At 36.1% G+C, this 23,810-nt stretch overlaps 1 protein-coding gene across 1 annotated transcript in view; it reads right to left on the bottom strand.

The window, feature by feature from the left end:
- The window catches only part of wwox (WW domain containing oxidoreductase), a 338,662-nt gene that overhangs the window by 283,404 nt on the left and 31,448 nt on the right, over positions 1 to 23,810 (bottom strand). Inside the window, exon 5 of the mRNA XM_073831374.1 lies at positions 18,440 to 18,546. Coding sequence (XP_073687475.1) covers positions 18,440 to 18,546 — 107 coding nt within the window. The remainder of the gene's footprint in view (positions 1 to 18,439; positions 18,547 to 23,810) is intronic.

Here is a 23,810-nt window from a genome sequence, read left to right as displayed (position 1 = left end):
CAAACAAATACTGAAACATGCAGCAAATACTCAACACAACCAAATACTAAAATGCACTGTAAATGCTCAACACAAACAAATACTGAAACATGCAGCAAATACTCAACACAACCAAATACAGAAAAGCTCTGCAAATACTCACAATGCAAACAAATACAACAATGTGCTACAAATACTCATCACAACCAAACACTAAAATGTGCTGCAAATATTCAACACAACCAAATATTAATATGCAGCAAATACTCAACACAACCAAATACTAAAATGCACTGTAAATGCTCAACACAAACAAATACTGAAACATGCAGCAAATACTCAACACAACCAAACACTAAAATGTGCTGCAAATATTCAACACAACCAAATATTAATATGCAGCAAATACTCAACACAACCAAATACTAAAATGCACTGTAAATGCTCAACACAAACAAATACTGAAACATGCAGCAAATACTCAACACAACCAAATACAGAAAAGCTCTGCAAATACTCACAATGCAAACAAATACAACAATGTGCTACAACTACTCATCACAACCAAACACTAAAATGTGCTGCAAATATTCAACACAACCAAATATTAATATGCAGCAAATACTCAACACAACCAAATACTAAAATGCACTGTAAATGCTCAACACAAACAAATACTGAAACATGCAGCAAATACTCAACACAACCAAATACAGAAAAGCTCTGCAAATACTCACAATGCAAACAAATACAACAATGTGCTACAAATACTCATCACAACCAAACACTAAAATGTGCTGCAAATATTCAACACAACCAAATATTAATATGCAGCAAATACTCAACACAACCAAATACTAAAATGCACTGTAAATACTCAACACAACCAAATACTAAAATGCATTGTAAATGCTCAACACAAATACTGAAACACGCAGCAAATACTCAACACAACCAAATACTAAAATACACTGTAAATGCTCAACACAACCAAATTTTAATGTGCTGCAAATACTCAACACAATCAAATAGAGAAAAGCTCTGAAAATACTCACAATGCAAACAAATACAAAAATGTGCTACAAATACTTAACACAACCAAATACTGAAACATGCAGCAAATACTCAACACAACCAAATACTAAAATGCACTGTAAATGCTCAACACAACCAAATACTGAAACATGCAGCAAATACAACGCAACTAGTTGCAACAAGTTCTTCAGTTGCAGCATGTTGAGCTCTCTCGGCCACCATACAAAATGTTTTAATGTTGTTGTTTTTTGTTTTGTTTTTTACAAACTTGCAGCTTTTCTCTTCATGAGATGACAATTGATGGACTGGAGTGGTGTAGATTTCTGTGATGTTTTTATCAGCTGTTTGGACTCTCATCCTGACGGCACGCATTCACTGCGGAGGATCCATTGGTGAGCAAGTCATGTAATGCTACATTTCTACAAATCTGATGAAGAAACAAACTCATCTGCATCTTGGATGAGCTGAGGGTGAGTAAACGGTCAGCAAATGTTCATTTTTGGGAGAACTATACCTTGAATGAACAGTCTAATCAAACCAAAACAAATGCTACAAATAAGAGAAAACGATTTACATTTTATTAGTAGAATAGTTACTTTTAGTTAGTTACCCTTACCAATTACCTCTATGGTTCATTCAGCACTAGTGCCCAACATTACAAGCAGACTGCATTTAGTGAACAACAGCTGAAGACCGTGAAGTCTAAACACGGTCAGTTATCTAATTACAAAGACCTGTCTATCCGCCACAATGTTAATACGCTATTTACGAATTACAAGGTTGAGCTTTCCTCCCATCAACCCTCAGTGGAGAGGAGGGCCTGCCCTAATTGGTTCCAGAGCTCACCCTAACAACACAACACAACGCATCTTCAGCCGACGCGTCGTGGGTTAATTTTCTTCTTGATTGTAAATACTGTTTCACGGAAACAATGAACACATGCTAACAAGAAGCTAGGTAGGCAATTAACATGATTACAAAGTACCTCATTACCATTTGACACAAGGAGGAAAAAAAGTGCGGCTAATGCTCTTAAATGGGAAAAAGTGGTTAAGTTATTCTGCTGGACATTAGACAGGCCTTGATCTGAAAACAATCCCTCCCGGGGCTCTATTAAACATCTCTCCCGGGATCACGAATCAAAGATCAGCAGAATTTTAGAGACAATCAGGAAAATTAAGCATGGACTCGATCCATAAGCACAACATTCTCAAGTACTGGACACAACGCCATCACAACTTTCATCATTAGCCATCAATGCATTAAAGCTAAATCAGTAGGTTTTAAGGTAAAAAGAAACAAAAACAATTTAAAAAGTACTAACCTAAGAATTTATTTTTTTTAACTGATATGTTCTTAAATTCTAACTTGAATGAAGAAAGAACATTTTATACTCTCAAAAACATTTAAGAATGTTCTTTACTTTTTTCTTAAGATTGTTCTAATGACTTAAAAACCTTAAGAAAAGGGGGGGAAATGTTCTTAAAATATTTGAGAAGATCTTAAGAATCATTCAAGAACTGCACTTAGTAACATTTTTATTATTTCTTAGAACTGATCTTATTAAATTTCCTAACTTTTTCTTAAGATTTTTGTAAATCTGTTACTAAATGTTACTAAAAAATAATAGCTGTGAGTTTAGTGATTATTATGCCAATCTGCAGTGCAAAAAGACATTTTTTGATGGCTTCAAGCTTCAAATATTTCTAAAAAGAAAATTGCAGACTTTCTGATTTTAAGTGTTCTTAAGAAAAAAATTAAGAAATTAAGAAATTAAATGCAATTAAAGAAACTGCATCCTTACAAACTTCTTACGATCGTAAGAAATTAATTAATTTTTTGGTGAATCTGTTACTATCTTTTCAAAAATAATAGTTGAGTATAATATGATTATTATGGTAGACTGCCGTGCAAAAAGACAAACACCAAAGTCTGCAATTTTTTGTCTTAAAAGAAAAAATAGATATTTTAATTGTCTGATATATCGTCCGATATTTTATTATCTAAAAAAATATTTAAGTTTTTAGAAATTGTAATTAAATTCAATTAAAGAAACTGCATTCTTACAAACTCTTAAGAATCTTAAGAAATCCCTTAAATAAATTAGAACAAAAAATAAATAAAATGGAACAAAATAAAATAAAATAAAATAAAATAAAATAAAACAGTCTTACAGTTTTGAATACTTCATTTAGGAATTAAAATTTCTTCTTATGACGAGTAAAACCACAGCCTGTCAAAACCTTTTTCTAAAAAAAAAAAAAAGTCTTAAAATATTTGAGAACATCTTAAGATTTTTTTTAAGTGCACTAAGTAACATTTTTAGAATTTATATTATTAAATTTCTTTCTTAATAAGATTTTTGTGATTCAATCTTTTTAAATAAAAAATAAAACTTGTGAGTTTGTGATTATTAGTAATATGCAATGCAAAAAGACAGTTTTTGAGGTGCTTTAAGTTAACCATCAAGTCAACAGCAAACACCAAAGTCTGTCATTTTCTTCTTAATTTTTTTTCTTAAAAAGTGTTCTTGATAAAATATTTGTACGAATTTTTCATAAATTGCAATTAAAATGTAATTAAAGACATTTAATTGCAATTTATAAAAAATTGGTAAAAATATTTTATCAAGAACACTTTTTAAAAGAATTTAAGAATTATTTTTTTAGGTGCTTCGAGTTGGCCAGCAAGTCAACGCCATACAGTCAGAAAACACCAAAGTCTGTCTTTTTTTTTTTTTCTTAAAAGAAAAAAAAAGTTTTCAGAAATTACAATTAAATGCAATTAAAGAAACTGCATTCTTACAAACTCCTTTTAGCAAGAAACTTCTGCAATGCAATGCAATGCAATAAAATAAAATAATACCATCTGATCAGTGAATGAATGAAAAGCAAACACTAAGGCAACAGAAGTGTATGAGCCAGCAGGGCTGTTTTTATTTGCTCTGCTGCACATCTGCTGTTTAATTCCTGTCTGCCTTTACTGTGGCCCCATCGCACACTATAAAACCTCCACCCGCTCAACCCCATAAACACCACCAGTGTGCTTCTTATTGTGAAACACACTCATAATACAAATATTCAGCCTTCCTTAAATGTCCGCGGTTCTAAGAGTTTACTTAGTCGCCTTCTGACAAACACGTCTTTATCAACAGCGCACCACAATGAGAGGTGAAGATCCCAATCCGGTGACCCTGAAAACGGTGGCCCTGCACTTCCCCCCGACCTCACGACGCGCTTTGACCTTCAGATGATGCTTGGACGACCCCAAACACCTCTGTCCGCGGATAAGCCCGGAGGATCTGGGAAGCGGAGATGGATGGGTTCCCGGCCGAGGGGTTAAAGCAAACGAGGAGAAGCGCGCGTGCGAGGAGCAGAATGCTGATTCAGCGTGACTCCGCGCTTTTCTGGACGTTTGCTGCTGCTGTGATTACTGAAAATGGGAAGATGAAGGCATTTACGGCGTGATTAGTAAGCTTGTTCACACGAACACCGAGATCTGCAGAGCAACCTGACCTCCTCTATAAATAAACCATTGTTTCTCTCAGGACAATCAGCAATGTTTCAGCGCAGGAAATGACATCAGCAGACCGAGCTGCGGATCACAAGGGGCCGATGTCACAACACTTGCAGAAATTATAATAATAAAAAAATTTTTTTTAAAAAACAAGGATCGAGGACTACATAACTGCAGTTTGTCAGTACATATATATCTGCTATTCTGAATTGTTTCATTTTTTTTAGTAACACTTTACAATAAGGTGTCATTTGTTTGTGTTAGTTCATACAATTAACTAAAGTTAACAAACAATAGACAATACATTTATTACAGTATTCATTAATCTTTGTTAACCTTAGTTAATAAAAAGACAGTTGTTCATTGTTAGTTCAAGTTAGCTCAGAGTGCATTAACTAATGTTAATTAATGTTTATATTTAGGGGTGCACCGATCCGATATTAGGATCGGATATCGGCCCCGATATTGAAAAAATAGCTGGATCGGGGATCGGAAAAATTAACAAGATATTCTATTTTCGATTTGAATGCACAATTGTTCTTTAAATAACAAATAAATAAGTATTCAATACATTACATCTGTTTTGTCTTAGTTAGGAAAGCAATGCTTAGTTAGGAAAGTTTGGAGCCTTTAGTTTCTTCTACATGGTGGAAGGAAGGTATAAGGTGGAAGGCATGCAGTTTATTATTAATTCAACAACGGTATCGGATCGGTATCGGGTATCGACAGATATACAAAGCCCAGGCATCGGTATCGGAACTGAAAAAGTCGGATCGGTGCATCCCTATTTATATTCCCATCATAATATACAAAGCATGGCACTTTTTTGCCACACATGTTCTCGTGCCTCGACGGTCTTTGTGTCATTTGGAGCGACCACTTATGTAGTGCGACCAATAGCAGCAAAAACTGTATTAAATTAAAAATAAAATATCTAATTCTTGTGGTTGAAATATAGATCACTGCTACCGTATGCTTAAGTGAATGGTATTTTTAAAACATTTTTTTATCAGTTTTAAACAAATTTAGAGGAAAAAATAAGCGCTAAATTGTAGAACAGAAATACAAGATGTAAAATGTTAAGCATGTTAAGGAAATTAATTCATTTTCATATGAATCAGGTCGCACCACATGACATTTTACAAGGCTGCTGCCAATTCATCTAGATGAAAAAAAACACTAAAATCACTTAAATGTAAAATTGTAATATGAAATTTATGTGTACACAAGATTCTTAATGATTGAACAGTTACAATACATATTATTTTTTTGTATTTTTAAAATTGGCCTGTTGAAAATCCTTATATGTCAATGACACATATACATATATATACAGATTTTTCCGTCACTGATTAAATTTTTTTTCGGTTAACGCGACCTCTGATATATGAGCAATATCACACGAGTAGACTTGAGATATGGCTGTATATCGGCACGGTTGTGATTTGCCGTAGATAATCACAGAGTGCCGATATACAGCCATATCTCAAGTCTACCAGTGTGATATTGCGTTTATACAACAGTTCGACGGCACGAGTGTGTAAATACATAAATAACAACGGGGTGTCTTTAAAAAACCTCTTTTGTGCAAACTATTCCTTCCGCCACGAATTCAAATCAAAGTTTGACGGTTGGTCAGCTGAGCATAAGCTTCTTCATTACTAATTCCAAAACGTCACTTTAGAACTAGTAACGAAGGAATGTTGAGTTGCTTCATTGAAAGCCTATTGTATTACTGCATCAAAATCTCACTGTATCATGTTTGAGTATTATCACAGAGAGATGGACTGAGCGAGTCATTAACATACCTGCGTACCTGCAAAGCGTTAATATCCGTTCATCTGTTAAGGGTGATTTTGCTGCTCAGTGCATTTATTCGCTGTGGCAAACTGTTGTTGAAGCTAAAAATAACTTCCGCTTAACTTCAGTTTAAAAGTCCCAAAGTCACTATTAACTGCTCACTCATAACACGGTCTCTTGTCGCCATCTAAAGGCTGAACAATGTAACGTTAACTAAAATCACCATCACGAATGTAAGCACGTTACTCAATACTAAGTAGTATTATTAAATACATTAGTTAAAATATAGTTTATATAAATTTTTATTTATTGAGTAATCATATTTAAAGGTGCAGTGTGTAGATTTTTGCGGCATCTAGCGGTTAAGTTTTGAATTGCAACCTGATTGCAACCAACGGCTCCGTCCACCGCTCACCCCTCCCTTTACAGAAACTACGGCAACCGACACGCGATTAAGATGTCGTCGTTTCAGACAGCAAAGAATAATGAAGTTTCTTTTAAAACGTAAATAAGAGAATTATATTTACTTGATAATTCAATAAAACGATGTTATTGTGAATATTGCAGTTACTTGTTCATCATTGTGTCAGTGTTTTTTCCCAAGAACAGCAGTGATGAAACGCGATCTGTAGAGCAGTTTGTCCGTTCAGGGCTACAGTAGAAACATAATGGCGGCTTCCATGTGGGGGGACCCGCGGTGTATGTAGATATAAACTGGTAATTGTAAGGTAATAAAAACATAATGGTTAATTAAGTAAGGTCTTTATTCACCCCTGAAAACATAGTTATGTATATGATATTGCATTTCTGTCTAGAGATAATCTTAAATATTACACACTGCACCTTTAATAAACAACAACAACAATAACAAAAACAGGCATCAAAAAGTTGCTAGGCAATTCAGTCAAGAGTAAAGGCAGCATTCAGCATTGAATTTACATAAACATGCTACATGAACTATCTTCTTCTCTGGAACAAATAATAGATTAATGAGATCAAAGATTGCCCGTTAGATTTACCCACAATGAATTACATGCCATGTGTAACCACTAGAGACATCAGAGCCAGCGGTAAATTCCTGAAAATCTGGCCGTGGTGAGAGCGCTCTTGAGCGGATTGATGAGTGCAGAACGCCCCCTGACGATATGGGTCTCGCACGTCCGAAAACGACGAATTTTCAAACAGACGTTATCTTTATTAACAAACTGCATATTTGAACTATAAACAAGTACATTCTCGCCTGAAAACCTCTTAAAACTGCATTCCGTGACACACAAAGAGTATTATTTATAAAATGATACGGGATTTGGACGTCCGCCATGAAACTCGGAAAAAAAAGGTCCCAGCCAGAACACACGGAGTGATACAAAATTGTGAAAGGGCGTTCCTGTAGCGATACCAGTAGAATATCTCTTTATTGATATGGTTTGTTAGGATAGGACAATATTTGGCCGAGATACATCTATTTGAAAATCCGAAATCTAAGGGTGCAAAAAATCAAAATACTGTGAAAATCACCTTTAAAGTTGTCCAAATTAAGTTCTTAACAATGCATATTGCTAATCAAAAATTACATTTTGATGTATTTATAGTAGGAATTTTACAAAAAATCTTCATGGAACATGATCTTGACTTAATTTCCTAATGATTTTTGACATAAAAGAAAAGTCTATAATTTTGACCCATGCAATGTATTTTTGGCTATTGCTACAAATATACCCCAGCGACTTAAGACTGGTTTTGTGGTCCAGGGTCACAAAAACATATATATATATATATTCATGGGTACCAAAGACGTCACTTCCGCTGTGCTCGCCGCCATATTTGTGTCCGATATGACAACAGACACAGCGCATCTAAATGAGATTTAATAATAAATTGAAATAAGAAATTACTTTTTACTACTACTTCCCACACTGTGTATCTGACTTGATTGTATGTTTAGGACAAAAGTGTACATCATTGTGAACGTAGTCGCTCGATGAAGGCTTTAAGACCTTGAAGAATCCTCTGCCGGCTGGTCACTAACTTACGTCACAGCGAACGGGACTCGCGCTGACGGCACTTATCCCCTTACAGTCCGCACTTAGATTTCGGCAAACTAGTTTTGGCAAATGCAGAGAAATGTGATTATTGAGCATAAGACCAACATCCAGCAAGCCAAGAAAACATCAAATTTACCTAATGGAAGACGTCTTTCACGTCTTGTGTATTCCTAAACCTGGATCTCATTATTGAAGCACAAATTCAAGCACCAAAAGCATGAGATTTCTTTATTTAAAATATGCGTTTTTATTCATTCAAGCTATATGGCTGCAATAACATTTTAGTTTAATTTAGTTTAGTTTATTACACCACTTGTGCAGCCAGTCACAATTCACAATGGTACCATTTACTCGGGATGATGGTTTGTGTGTAACTTGTGTGCCATTTTTGTATGACAAATAATTTTAAGAGTAACTGTACATAAATAGTTTCAACAAAACAAATATGATTATTTTTGAGAACCTTTTTACATGTATATACTTTACTGCAGGCGTTGCAATGACGAACGCTATGCAGTACAATAGTTTAGCGTTTATTATTTAATTTTCATAATTCACTAAACACCGTATATTCTAAAACACCTTCAACTATAAAACACTCTTGCTCTTAAAGCCAAATACACACTGAAACTAATAATTTACTGCATCTGGATGTACTGTAAGTCACTATTCTCTGCATTAGCACTGTTTTAAACTTGCTGTTCGAATGCTTTCTTGTTTACTAAATCTTTGGACTTATGAATTGATCGGTTCAAAATGATGTAATTGCAAAAAAAAAAATGCTTCTTTTCATTTTAAGGCATTATTTTCATATTAATGTACTGATTCACAATCTTAGTCAATAATTAATTATTATTCCACTACTCTTGTTGTGCCGAAAAAAACACCCTTGCTGTGAAAAGCACCTGCGTGAATGACACCGGTACACTAAAGACTGTATGCATACCGACCCACTTCAAGCACTGCTGAGAACGAATAAAACTGTAGTTAGGTTTTTTTCTGATGACTGTTGTTACAGCGTACAGAACAACAGATCCCGGGCATATTGTATCCTTGTTGTGAACATTCTGGGAGTTTTGTTGATCTTCCTCTGGTAGTTGTGGCTGCTGTGACCATAGACTGAAACAGGTAGCGCGGTCACAAAAATGGCGGCGATAAAGCACAGTGACGTCACATGGTCCCTATGGATATATATATATTAGGGCTGGAAAACGATTAATCGCGATTAATCGCATCCAAAATAAAAGTTTATGATTGCATACTGTATGTGTGTGTACTGTGTGTATATATAATGTATGTATAAATACACACACAAACATGTATATTAAAGAAAACTGAAAATAAAAATTAAATTAAAATAAATAAAATATTTATAATTCTATATAAAATCTAAATTAAATACAAATATAACTATCCACACATATAAGTATTTTTTAAAGGCTTTACATGTATGTGTGTGTATTTATATATACATAATAAATATACACAGTAAACACACATTTAGTATGTTAACATAAACTTTTATTTTGGATGCGATTAATCGCGATTAATCGTGTCCCAGCCCTAATATATATATATATATATATATATATATATATATATATAAATAAACTAATTATTATTATTATTATTATTATTATTTTTATTACTATTTCTACTACATAAGTGCATTAAATATCATTATTTGTTATTCCTTTATCATTTCATTCATTACAATAACTAAATTATATAATAAATAAACATTATATCATGTTACCATATATATCTATATATCATGGAAGTTGCAAAAACATTTTGGCATACAGGATATTAATACATGTCTGAAATGCAAAAAAAAAAAGCAAAAAAAAAACATACTATTTTAATCAAAACATACAAAGATGGATCTGATTCATCTACAAAGGTTGTTTCAATAAATTACTCTTACAGAATTGTATCAACATCAAACCCTTTCATCAAAGTTGTCCTAAAACCAAAACAATACCCGTTCTTGTCTTAGGACAACTTTGACGTTTTTTGACCGACTTCAAATGTTGACTACTGTATATAAAACTAGACACACACAACATTTGATTTATTTTATGCATTTAATTAAACGATGAAGTGAGTTAGGGTGAAAGGGTGAAGTTCCAAGAAGCACAAGGTTGACTCAAAAAACTTTGAACCTTCAGTCCCATGTCCAACAATCTCTTCTAAGCGTTCCTGACAGGATCATTGGACTGCATGTGATGCATTGCAGGACTTGCCTCTAGATTGTCAACACTAATTGTCTTCCCTAATTCTTCCCTAGCTCCTCCGCAAGCCAAGTGACCTCGGAAGTAGATGCGATGACCCTTCATTCTGCCGAGTCCAAAACATACATCTTTATCAAAATAACCTCAGCGTGAGAGCGTGGGAAGACACGGAGAGTACATTCATCATTTTAACGATTAATTTCCTTGTCCTGTCCTTCCCCGGATCTATTAATATCATTCCTGAGGTGTAAGTATGCATTTCCCGTCGATGAGATTTATTCCGATATCATACCTTCCATTACTCATCCCGCAGCACCTGCGATTTAGGAGTCAAATCAAATTCAATATTTTTTAATCAGAATATGAAAATCTTAACTTGATCAAGCCATCTCGGGGTATTACTTTGCTCATTTCTCAGCAGAGTCGTCGTGAGGGCTCATATTTGGGGAATTAAATTCGAATGTTTTGCAGTAATTGTTAGAGAATGAAAAATTAAAAATCCCAGCAAGGTGTCGGTAAACATTAATCAGATCGTCCGGCGTTTTTTGCCAGGTAATTTGCCTTAATATTTAAATGTTCTTTAATAACTCTGATTATTAAAGGATTCGGCGGACGTCTCCGTACTCCGTTTCTCCGCTTGTAAAATGCCTCAGAGCGGAGCTGCTACATTTATTAAAACACGGCGTGATTTGAAGCTGTCGGGGCTGAGGAATTATCTGCCGTCGAGAGGGGGCTTTGTTCAATTAGATATCGCCACTGCTTTAAAACACTTTAGATTCCCCTGTAATCCATTGGCATCCTGTAATTAATCAACTAATTCCAAGTCTCAGGATGGCTGTAATTACGGCACCTCGTAATAGCTTATTCTTTCTGCTCCAGCACCTACATTTCATTTGTTTATTTTCTCACACTCATAAATCTGGGGGAGTGTCAAGAGCGCCACAATATTAGTGCAATAATCAAAGTTAATTATCAGGCGGCCCCTCGCGCCCCCCTCCCGCTAATAATGGAGGCTATCAGAGAGATCGGTCTCGGCTCGGGCTGCGAGCGCAGAGCCACGGGCAAAAACCCTGCCACGCGACTTCAAGACGAGATGAATATTAATTAAGAATTAGACTGTAAAAGGGAGAAATTAAAAGACGAGTTGAAAGCTGGAGGATCTTTAGGAGACGTCTGAGATTTTAAGTTTGCTTTTAGACGTTAGAGTCTTCTACAAGAGCAGCAGTTTTTTTTTTTTGTTTTTTTTTTCCCTAAATTAACCCATTTAAGCCCATAGTTGTCATTTTCCTTTTGTAGGTATTTTTCTAGATGGTATCTATGTTTTATGTCTTAATGACAAACAACCAAATAAAGGATTTTAAGAAGAAAAAAAAAAGGCATTGACTTTCTTCCTGTCACACAAGGCTGTCAACTTCCTACCCCTACTTCCAGGAAGCATTGCGAAGGCAAACCCTTCCAAACAAGGTCATTTTTGTGTTTTTTGTTGACATATATATATTTACATAATCATGAAGATCTCTAGAATCATCCAAACTAAACAAATCTTACAAGAGATCTATAGTTTTTTGTATACTTAGTCAAAAGTCCAAGCAGCAACTATAGTGCCGCTTATAGTGCTGGCTGGTCATCCAACCTGGTCTTAGCTGGTCAGCAGGCTGGTTTTAGAGGGGTTTTGGCCAATTTCTTAGCTGGTCAGTTTGGTCCTTGCTGGTCAGGCTGAGAGACCAGCTGAAACCAGCTACTTCCAGCTTAAACCAGCTAAGACCAGCCCATTAGCTTAGGCTGGTTTTAGCTGGTCATCCAGCCTGGTCTAAGCTAGTCAGCAGGCTGGTTTTAGAGAGATTTTAGCCACTTGCTTAGCTGGTCTGGTTGGGAAACCAGCTGAAACAACCAGCTAAAAATCAACTACTTCCAGCTTAAACCAGCTAATACCAGCCAACTGGCGTAGGCTGGTTTTAGCTGGTCATCCATCCTGACCTTAGCTGATCATAGCTGATCAGCAGGCTGGTTTTAGAGGGATTTTGGCCACTTCCTTAGCTGGTCTGGTTGGGAAACCAGCTGAAACAACCAGCTAAAATCAACTACTTCCAGCTTAAACCAGCTAAGACCAGCTTAGGCTGGTTTTAGCAGGTCATCCAACCTGGTTTTAGCTGGTCAGCAGGCTGGTTTTAGAGGGTTTTTGGCCACTTTCTTAGCTGGTCAGGCTGGGAGACCAGCTTAAACCAGCTAAGACCAGCCAATCAGCCTAGGCTGGTTTTAGCTGGTCATTCAACCTGGTTTTAGCTGGTCAGCAGGCTGGTTTTAGAGGGATTTTGGCCACTTCCTTAGCTGGTCTGGTTGGGAAACCAGCTGAAACAACCAGCTAAAATCAAATACTTCCAGCTTAAACCAGCTAAGACCAGCCAACCAGTTTAGGCTGGTTTTAGCAGGTCATCCAACCTGGTTTTAGCTGGTCAGCAGGCTGGTTTTAGAGGGCTTTTGGCCACTTTCTTAGCTGGTCAGGCTGGGAGACCAGCTCAAACCAGCTAAGACCAGCCAATCAGCCTAGGCTGGTTTTAGCTGGTCATTCAACCTGGTTTTAGCTGGTCAGCAGGCTGGTTTTAGAGGGATTTTGGCCACTTCCTTAGCTGGTCTGGTTGGGAAACCAGCTGAAACAACCAGCTAAAATCAAATACTTCCAGCTTAAACCAGCTAAGACCAGCCAACCAGTTTAGGCTGGTTTTAGCAGGTCATCCAACCTGGTTTTAGCTGGTCAGCAGGCTGGTTTTAGAGGGTTTTTGGCCACTTTCTTAGCTGGTCAGGCTGGGAGACCAGCTTAAACCAGCTAAGACCAGCCAATCAGCCTAGGCTGGTTTTAGCTGGTCATCCTGCCTGGTCTTAGCTGGTCAGCAGGCTGGTTTTAGAAGGGTTTTGGCCACTTCCTTAGCTGGTCTGGTTGGGAAACCAGCTCAAACAACCAACTACTTCCAGCTTAAACCAGTTAAGACCAGCCAACCATCTTAGGCTGGTTTTAGCTGGTCATCCAGCCTGGTTTTAGCTGATCATAGCAGTCAGCAGGCTGGTTTTAGAGGGGTTTTGGCCACTTCCTTAGCTGGTCTGGTTGAGAAACCAGCTGAAACAACCAGCTAAAATCAACTATTTCCAGCTTAAACCAGCCCATCAGCCTAGGCTGGTTTTAGCTGGTCATCCAGCCTGGTCTTAGCTGGTCAGCAGGCTGGTTTTAGAGGGGTTTTGGCCACTTCCTTAGCTGGTCTGGTTGAGAAACCAGCTGAAACAACCAGCTAAAATCAACTATTTCCAGCTTAAACCAGCCCATCAGCCTAGGCTGGTTTTAGCTGGTCATCCAGCCTGGTCTTAGCTGGTCAGCAGGCTGGTTTTAGAGGGGTTTTGGCCACTTCCTTAGCTGGTCTGGTTGGGAAACCAGCTGAAACAACCAGCTAAAACTAGACCAGCTAAGACCAGGGTGTTATTGTTTTTATAATTCATCAAATGGGAAAAAAATTGTTTGAGAATGACTCCAATGATACCATTCTTCCTAGGAGTGGAATGATTAATAAAACTTCATTTTAATACTCAATCAAGTCCCTTTAAAATGATTAAATTAAAGAAACTCCAATCGCTTCAGTAATGCTAATGAAATGAAATTGGACCCAGGACAAGACCTTGTGGCGCCTTTATGACAGTAAACCAAAAAAGACATTTAAATTGTTAAAAATAATTTTATTCATCTGTAAAATATTGAATTAAGTTTAGTTTTCTCATTAGCAAACGGTACAATTTATTTAAATAAATATATGCAATGGAGGTTTAATATAACCACTTTAATTATTTGCACACGTGTAGGTTACGTATGTGTGTCTCATGTATGGGGTATTACTGTGAGTGGCTGCGTTCACAGTAAATGCTGCTCCACACAAACTGTTATCGTTTACATGTGTGGAGCAAACTCCATCTCTGCATATTGCTGTGAGTATTATAACATTCATTTGGGAATGCTATCTCATCAGATTTGTAAAGTAAATTATTTATAAACCTACGCAAACGCAGGAGAATACAATTTTTTTTTCTTAATATGCTAACTGTTCATCAATATTTCAAAATAAAAGCTCAAACCCTCACTCAGAGTTTACACATTTTGATGTCCACATATTCAAGAAATTACAGAGGCTGTAGCATTTCTGTCATAAAGAAATGATCAAATATTAAAGATTAAGTGGACATCTGAATTAAATGTTATTTAGTAAATTTTAAACAAGGATTAAATTGTGCGGTAAAGTCAGTCATTTGTTATAATACTTGCTTCTGATTCTTTATATGAACTAATTAGTATTGCCTCATTGCTTTTATACATGTAATTTAAGTAATTTAAAAGCCATTGTTCACTCAGGTCTTTTTTATTACTACAAAAAATATTTAAAATTATCCGATTAATCGCCAGAATAATCATCCAATTACTCGATTACCAAAATAATCATTAGTGACAGCCCTAATCATTATAGTTATCATCTTTGTAGGAAACGTTCCTTCTAAAGTTCGCACCATCTAAACCAGGGGTGTCCAAACTCGGTTTTGGAGGGCCGATGTCCTGCAGAGTTTAGCTCCAACCTGCCTCAACACACCTGCCTGGACATTTCTAGCATCCCTAGTCAGCGCCTTATTAGCTAGTTCAGATGTGTCTAATTGGTGTCGGAGCTAAACTCTGCAGGACACTGGCCCTCAATAACCGAGTTTGGGCACCCCTGATCTAAACCATCTAATCAGGATCCTCAATTCTAACCCATGAGATCCACTTTTCCTGCAGAATTTTGCTCTAACATTAATCAAACACACCTGAACATGCAAATCAAATGTCTTCAGAATCAGTAGAAAATCACAGGTAGGTGAGTTTGATCAGGTTTGGAGCTAAACTGAGCACAGAGGAACTCTTCCCCTGAGGAACCTTGATCTAGGGGCGATATGCGATTTGACGATTTTCGATCGTGGATGATTAAAATGTCTCCACGATCTGCTTTTGAATAAATATCGTAGTACACTCTTTAAAAAAAAAAAAGGTCCTTTAAAAGGTTCTTCAACTGATGCCATAGAGGAACCATTTTTGGTTCCACAAAGAACCATTCAGTCAAAGGTTCTTAAAAGAACCATCTCTTTCTTACCTTTTTATAATCTGAAGAACCTTCTTTCGCCACAAAGAACCTTTTGTGAAACAGAAAGGTTCTTCAGATGTTTAAGGTTCTTTATGGAACCATTTAGACAAAAAACTTGAGACTGCACTTATTCGTTTACGCAATCACAAAAGTACGTTATTTGCATGTGCTTTAAAGCCTTGCCGGTTTAATAACGTTATTTTGTTTGCGCTGTTTTGTCATGCGCTACATGAGCACGTAAACCTAAAGCTTGCGCACTAAAAGCATGTCAAACAGCGCCTGATTACTGGACTAAGCTATCTTTGGCATCTGATTCGCTAATACTGGCAAAAACACTAAGGATTACATATAAAAATAGTTGGCTATGTCTACAGTGAAAGTAAACAGTTGAGAGAAAAACAGATGCACGCCTGTATATTAGATGCGTGCAGCTCTTAAAGTGACAGAAGTAAACATGAAGCCGATTGATTAAAGGGACAGTTCACCCAAAAATTGTCACTCACATGTTGTCCCAAATCTCTATTCATTTTTTCCTTGTGCTGAACACAATAGAAGATATGTGGATAACAGAAGCTGATCCCTACTGACTTTGACAGTGGGAAAAAATAAATAAAATACTATTGAAGTAACTGGGGACCAGCAACTGTTTGGTTACCCACATTCTTCAAAATAAGTGTTATGTTCAACATGAAAAACTTGAGAGTGAGTAAATGATGTCAGAATAGTCATTTTTGGGTGATAATACGCCAATAAAACAAAACACAAAGGAAAAAATCACTCACTGCTCTTGACTGAAGAACTTTAATACAGTTGCTTTAATAAGAGTCAATGTAAAATGTATGTATATAGTGTATATAATGTTTTATTGTTATATTTTTTAATTAAATTTCTTGAATGATACTGCTAAATACACCTACTGTACCTGAAAATTAAAGCACGGTTTGTTTTATTTGTATATTATGTGTATTTGCATCATGTGGCCCATCTTTGTTCTTATTTTTAATAACAAAGATAAAATAATGACAAAGAGTTTTATCTTCGCCCACTTTGGCCTAATTATCTGCCATTCTTTTTATTTTGTTACCTTGTAAGGTTTTGGTTTTAAAATAGGGAAATTAGTTTGGCTGTACTGCTCAGACAACTTGTAAAATAGTAAAACAAACATGACAAAGAATCGTGATAAAATCATGAATCATGCTATTTCTGAAAAAAAATCATGATATATTTTTGCCATATCGCCCACCCCTACTCTGATCTAAAGTTTGCACCATAAAATGGGAATATTTATCAGTTAGCGACAAATATGCTGGGATTTTAACTAACTTAAGCGACCTTTTTAAGCAAGAATATCTACAAATTGTTGTTTTATCATGACAGTAGTTGGCACTAATATCCGCTGTAGTATCCAATGCAGCAAAGCAGATGCAAAATAAACTTGCACTGCATTATGAACTGCAGTTAAACATTTCAAAAAGAAAAGCAAAAATACACTCCCAAAAACGCACTGCAACAAGCTTAGTGAAAAAAACTAATCCAAGATTAATTAAAATTTAATTAAAACTGGGGCTGTCAAATGATTAATCGTGATTAATCACATCCAAAATAAGTTTGTTTTTACATAATATATGTGTGAGTACTGTGTAAATTTATTATGTATATAAAAATACACACACTTGCATGCATATATATTTGATTCAAAATGTTATATGTAACTATAAAGAGGTTATATGTATATAGAATTAAATATAAATATAAATAGACAACTATTACAATATAATAACTATTATAATATATAAATGTACGTGTATGTATTTATATATACATAATTAATATACTCACTACTCACATTTATTATATAAACAAACTTTTATTTTGGAAGTGATTAATCACGATTAATCATTTGACAGCCCTAATTAAAACACACTGCTGGCAAACATGAGAAAAACATATGCACAAAATATTGTTTTACTTTGAGGGGGGGGGGACTAGAAAGAGTAGGACTGTTTTAAATAATGCATAGATAAAATAATGCAATGCTAAAAGTCTAAAGTCTAAAATAAGTTGTAACTTTATTACATTAGAGTAAAATGGACTAAATTAATGAACAACATGACAAAATATTAACTACATTTAAAGGACTTTTTTACCAAAACTATGACTAAAAATAAAATTAAAAAAAATAAAAATGAACTATTTTGCTCAGCGTTTACAGTTTCACAGTGTTAACGTACCAACAATACCAGAATCTATTGTTAGTCCAGTGCACTATTTTCGTGCAGTGTTATTTGTGTGAAATGCAAGGAGTTGCTAACATTTCAGATCAGGTAATATGAGGTTAGACGTCAGTTAGGATGCTGCCTTAGAAGGCAGCTGACTATGTAGGAGGTGGACAGTGAAGCAGCTCACTAGGTTTTGGAAGAGCGCTAATGACTCAAAGCTCCACCTAATTGTGTGACTCATGAGAAGGCAGGGATGCCAGCTACACAAAACGTGAATTATGAAATGTAAAGGTCACACACGGGATGACGTCCCACTGCAGAAGCAGTCAGAGAGAGAGAGAGAGAGAGAGAGAGAGAGAGAGAGAGAGAGAGAGAGAGAGAGAGAGTGTGAGAGTGTGTGTGTGTGTGTGTGTGTGTGTGTGTGTGTGTGTGTGTGTGTGTGTGTGTGTGTGTTCGTTCTTACTCACCCATTCGTCCGTGATCATGCTCACTGCTTTATTGGCACGACTTTGGTTCCTGCACGCTATGATCACATGAGCACCATGAAGAGCGAAAGATCTGGCCGTCTCAAAACCTGCAGATAGGGTGTGGGTGGGTAGACAAGGGATTGTGGAAGAGAGAAATAAAATGATTGAGATAAGTCACTTGACTCTGATAACTTCACAGCGCTCTTGCTGTTATTTGCAGCAGCTGAATCCGAGCAAAGGGTGGATGGCTCCTATATCTTGAGTTCATTCTCCAACAGACAGAAAGCCAAAGGCTCTTATAGAAGATACTCAATCAAGTCCATTTTCAAGTGATAAAATGATCAAATGAAAGCGAAGAAACTCCAATAGCTTCAGTAATGATAAGAAAATAAAACCGGACCCAGGACAAGACCCTGAGGAACCTCTACGACAGAAAATTTACAATGCTGAAATATTTTTAGAAATCTGCATTTATCTTTTTCCAGTTTAACCCTTAAAGACCTAGAACATTTTTGGGGCACCTGAGGCACCTGTATATTTCTTTGTTTTTTCAGACCTATTCTAGCAGTCAACATCATTTGTCATATACCATTATAAACATAAGAACTTGAACTTTATGGCCCGGTTTCACAGACAAGGCTTAAGCCTAGTCCTAGACTAAAATGTAAGTCTGAGCTGTTTGAACTGAAAGAAACTTGCACTGACTGATCTTAAAATATATCTGTGTCTTTGTTTTGTCTCAAGATGCACACCAGTAATGTTTTTTTATCTAAGCATGTTTATAAAAATTACTTAAATATCCTAATTGAACTATCTGCTAATCCTGGCTTAGTCGAAGCCCTGTCTGTGAAACCGGGCCTAAGTCTAGCTAATTTAAAATTACAATTTTCCATTTGTTTTCTCCAAAAATTAGTGAATTTCCAGAATTTTAGCAAAAAGACGCTACCAACAATTGGGTGTTTTTTACTGTGTACTCAAACAAAAACTCCTGAAGTTTGGATTTTTTTCTTTATCAATTTGTATTTAGGTGTTTTACACTTCCATATAAAATTCTGTCTGTATATGACATTCCCCAAGGCCAATTATTACAGGTGAAAAACAGGCCCATTTAGTTTATTGACAATATAGATCTGTCCAAAAACGTTTCAGGAGTAAAGTCATAGCAGAAACAGTGTTATATAATAGCAAAACACAGTAAAAATTATTTACTTTTTCAGATAAATATATTCTTAATCCAAACAATAAACACAAACAGTGTAGAAAGTAGCACAAGACAAATTGCACAAATTGTCTTGTGCAACAACAACAACAAAAAAATAAACAGTCCAAATTATTCACAAACTTCACACAAAATGAGAGAGAAATATACAAAGTGCAACCGAAAAAATAGGGCAAATAATCTTTAAAAACTACGTAATATTTAGTTACATAATATAACAACCAAATAGATGGCTCTGCTGGCTGTAGTCTGCTTCGAAATCTATTTTACAGGGAGATCCAGTGCTTTATCCGATATCTACTGCCGTTTCATCCTTGTTTTTGGTTTGTGTTATGTCAAAGGGCTCTGTTGTGAGTTTTTCTGTACATTTTCAAAGAATGCTGTCATTCAAAAGACCAAAACCTATGTTTATTGGTAGAATAGATGACAGTTTGAACCAATCGGGGCACAGGGGTGGGACTAAGCATCAACAATCGTCCCTGTTTGGCTCACAGGACCGAAACGTATTGATTTCATCTGACGAATCAGTGCTGAGGAAATGTGATGACGTAATCACGCTCACCACGGAGCCTCTGAATATCCAAATGAGACAAATGCGATATGAAAGAATCTGAAAAGAGTAGACTCTGTACATTACGAGACTTTTTAAAGCATTCAAATTGGATTGGCGGTTCAAAAGTTATTAAACATTAAAGAACAATAGTTATTCTTAGCCGCCGGTGGCTGTCTCAGGTCTTTGAGGGTTAAGAAATATCCATGATGAAACATAACATAAATATCCATTGTAAAATGAATTTACTTGAAAAGCAAAACTGCGTAAGATTATATAACTTTACAGCTATCAATTACGATTATTCTCTGTCGATTATTCTGGCGAATAACTGAGTAATCGGATAATTATAATTAATTTGCGGTAATAAAAATAGACCTAAGCAAGCAATAGCCTTTAAAATGATCTAAAATACATACATAATGACAATGAAGCAATAATAATTAGTTCAGATAAAGTATCAAAAGCAAGTAATCAAATTGTATTTTAACAGTTTTGTTAAAACTATGTATTATAAACAAAACACATTATAACTAATGACTGAAGAGGGCGCCAACGGCCTGACGATTGTTTTTAGACTTTACTGCGCCATATAATTCTTGTTTAATATTGACTAAACAACTTTTAATTCAAATGTACACTCAATCTTTAATTTAAAAAAAATAATCTGCCGACTATCTGTTGATTATTTCGACGATTATCTCCATCTCTGCATACTGTTGTGAGTTCTCAAATTAATCATCAAAATCTCATAATGCGTTGATTATTTTGATGCTTAATCGAGTAATTGGATAAAACTTTCATTTTGAAAATCATCATGAACAGTTAGCATATTGAGAAAGATATTGATGTATTCTCCTGTGTTTGCGTAGGTTTATAAATGATTTACCTTACAAATCTGATGAAATGGTGCACAAGGCGTTCCCAGATTAATGTTATATTAAAGGTTGTATCAGCGATTTCTAGCCTAAAACATAAAGTGTCAATTTCAGCTGAGCTTTCTTCACGATCCGCTCGCTGCCTGCCCCATAAATAACACCAAACCACTGACGCTGATTGGTTGGAACACAGTTTGTTTATCTGTGCAATAGTTGATAGCGCCGATTGTATTTTTGGCATATCTCGGACCCTAGGCTGACCAGAGAGACGCGTTTTTTTCACAGACAATTTATGGGGCAGGCAGCGAGCGGATCGTGAAGAAAGGTCAGCTGAAATTGACACTTTATGTTTTAGGCTAGAAATTGCTGATACAACCTTTAAACCCAAACTTACAACAACATGCAAAGAGAGTTTAAGACACTCCACACATGTAAATGAAAACACGTTGTGTGGATTCTCATCCGTGGAAATCGGCACTTCCGGTATTTTGCTGGTTACCTGACACGGAAAAAATGCAATCGAGGATTTTTTTTTTTTTTTTTTTTTTTTTTTTTAAACAGAGTACTCGAATTTACTTGAGGAATCCTGACAGCCCAATATAACTTAAATTACAGTTTTGTTTTTTTAATAAGTTTAGTTTTCTCACCTCATTAGCAAATTGTCATTATCTTGTTCAAAGCATAAGACCCACCAAATATTACATTTATATTTTAAATGAAAAAAATATAAGGGTAAAGAAAAACAGGTCTGGTGCAATTTTGATTCTCAAGTAAATTGATGTTTTTTTTTTTTTTTTTTGTACTGGAAAACTGATACAGAAAAAGTAACAAAAATAACAGAATAAATCATTAAACGGAGACTAAAGTCTTTTATACATCCACTTCCTCGCAAAACCCCAGATCTTAAAGCACTTCAAAGCTAATGTGATAAGACGCCCCATCTCAGAGCGTTAGAGATATTTTAGCCTCGTTTAGAAATTGCTCTGATGGTTGCCTCGTATCAGTTTCCCGAATTAATTTTCGGAATCGCCACTCTAAATGGGTCAGTCAAACCCGAAAGGTAGAAACAATGATCTAAATATATATACGGCACGGGAAGGCAGAAACACAAAACATTTGCTTCACCGAAAAAGGTTATATTTAGGGGGGACTTGGGGTATTGTTTTGGCTGGTTTTGCTGACCTGCCGTTTTGCATTGTGCCTTTGATTACACCAAGTGTGTTTAAAGTTTCTCTTAAGCTGGCATCAGCACTTTATTACCCGGAGTGGGCACCAGTCATAAAGGTACACGTGTCTCAGAATAGATACGGCGAGAAAAAGCCTCAAGTTCATAACAATGGCTCAAGTTTGCAGGTCCGACATTAATAATCAAGTTAAAAAAATCAGAGGGAATTTCAAATGGGGCGAATGGTTATTTTGCCATCATACGAAGGACACAAAGGTCAAGCCTCTAAATTTGCAGCGTCCAGGGTGAAGAAACTGCTGTCCTGTCTGTCTTTTTTTAACCTATAATCCTCGGACGCATGTTCGTCTTTCTGCTCATTAAAAACAGTTTAATTACAGCAAACTGGCTGAAAACACCAAGAGATGCGCTCTCTCTCTTCGCGAGGTACTTTTGTCGTAATCTCCTAATAATGTAAACCAGACACAAAGACAGAAATAAATTGGCCTTTGCGCTTTTCCCTTGACACTCGGGAGCTCAAGCGTCGGTCTAAGTGTGGCAGCAGCCAGCAGGTGGACTAAATGTGCTGCGTCGCCGCGTGGCTGTTCCCCCGTGCAGCGGCGCTTTACTGGCTGGCCTGCTTGCTCTCTCTGACTGTGAAATAACCCTTGGCCATTCTGCTTGTAAAACATATTACACTGTCATGGCTCAGAAAAGATCTGACAGGCCAACACGGCTCAAACAGAGAGGCATGACTCCGTCGCTCTGTGAACCCTCTCCAATGCTGGGAATTATGGGGATCAGTGGATATGAAAGTTGACAGCTGTCACTGATTGTGAGTGACGCTTGCACGCATGTCAGAGGGTTTTTTCACTTCACTTTTTTCCCTGAAGTTCACTCATGATGGGAGGCCTGCTCCATTCATTCTCAAAGACAAAACTGATCCAACAATCATTTCTGCCTTATATTTCTCCCTAAATTTAAAACGATGAAATACAAAATCATAATTTGCATAAAGACAACAACACCTACTTTAAAAGCCCATTATTAGAACCAGATTTTTTCCCCCCATTGTGACCGACAGACATGCATACATATATACACTGCCAGTCAAAAGTTTCTGAACAGCAAGATTTTGTATGTTTTTTAAAGTCTCTTCTGCTCATCACACTGCAAAAAAAATGCTTTTGTTACTTGTGTTCTGAAGGATCATGTGAGCGGAGTAAAGATGCTAAAAATTCATTTTTGAAATCACAGGAATAAATTACACTTCAATGCTGCCCTCCAAAGGCAAAGTGCAGTAACCGAAAGTGAGATAAATGCCTTTAAAATTTTTACGCCAGTTAGTCAAACATGTTGATACTCTCATTTCTCTGAAACGGGACAAAATTGAACCAGGAAACTTTGCCACAAGACAAAACAGTTGTCACAAAGTCCATTTTAAGCCTTAACTCAATTTTGACCAAATGTGTAGTTACTGCGCTTTGCCTTTGGAGGGCAGAATATATATTCAAATAGAAAACGGTTATTTTAAATAGTACAAATATTTTAAAATTGTACTT

The sequence above is a fragment of the Garra rufa genome, chromosome 25, assembly GCF_049309525.1.
Source record: "Garra rufa chromosome 25, GarRuf1.0, whole genome shotgun sequence".
In the NCBI taxonomy this organism is placed as follows: domain Eukaryota; kingdom Metazoa; phylum Chordata; class Actinopteri; order Cypriniformes; family Cyprinidae; genus Garra; species Garra rufa.
The sequence above is the reverse complement of the archived record's forward strand: the minus strand, read 5'-3'. Positions and strand labels throughout refer to the sequence as shown.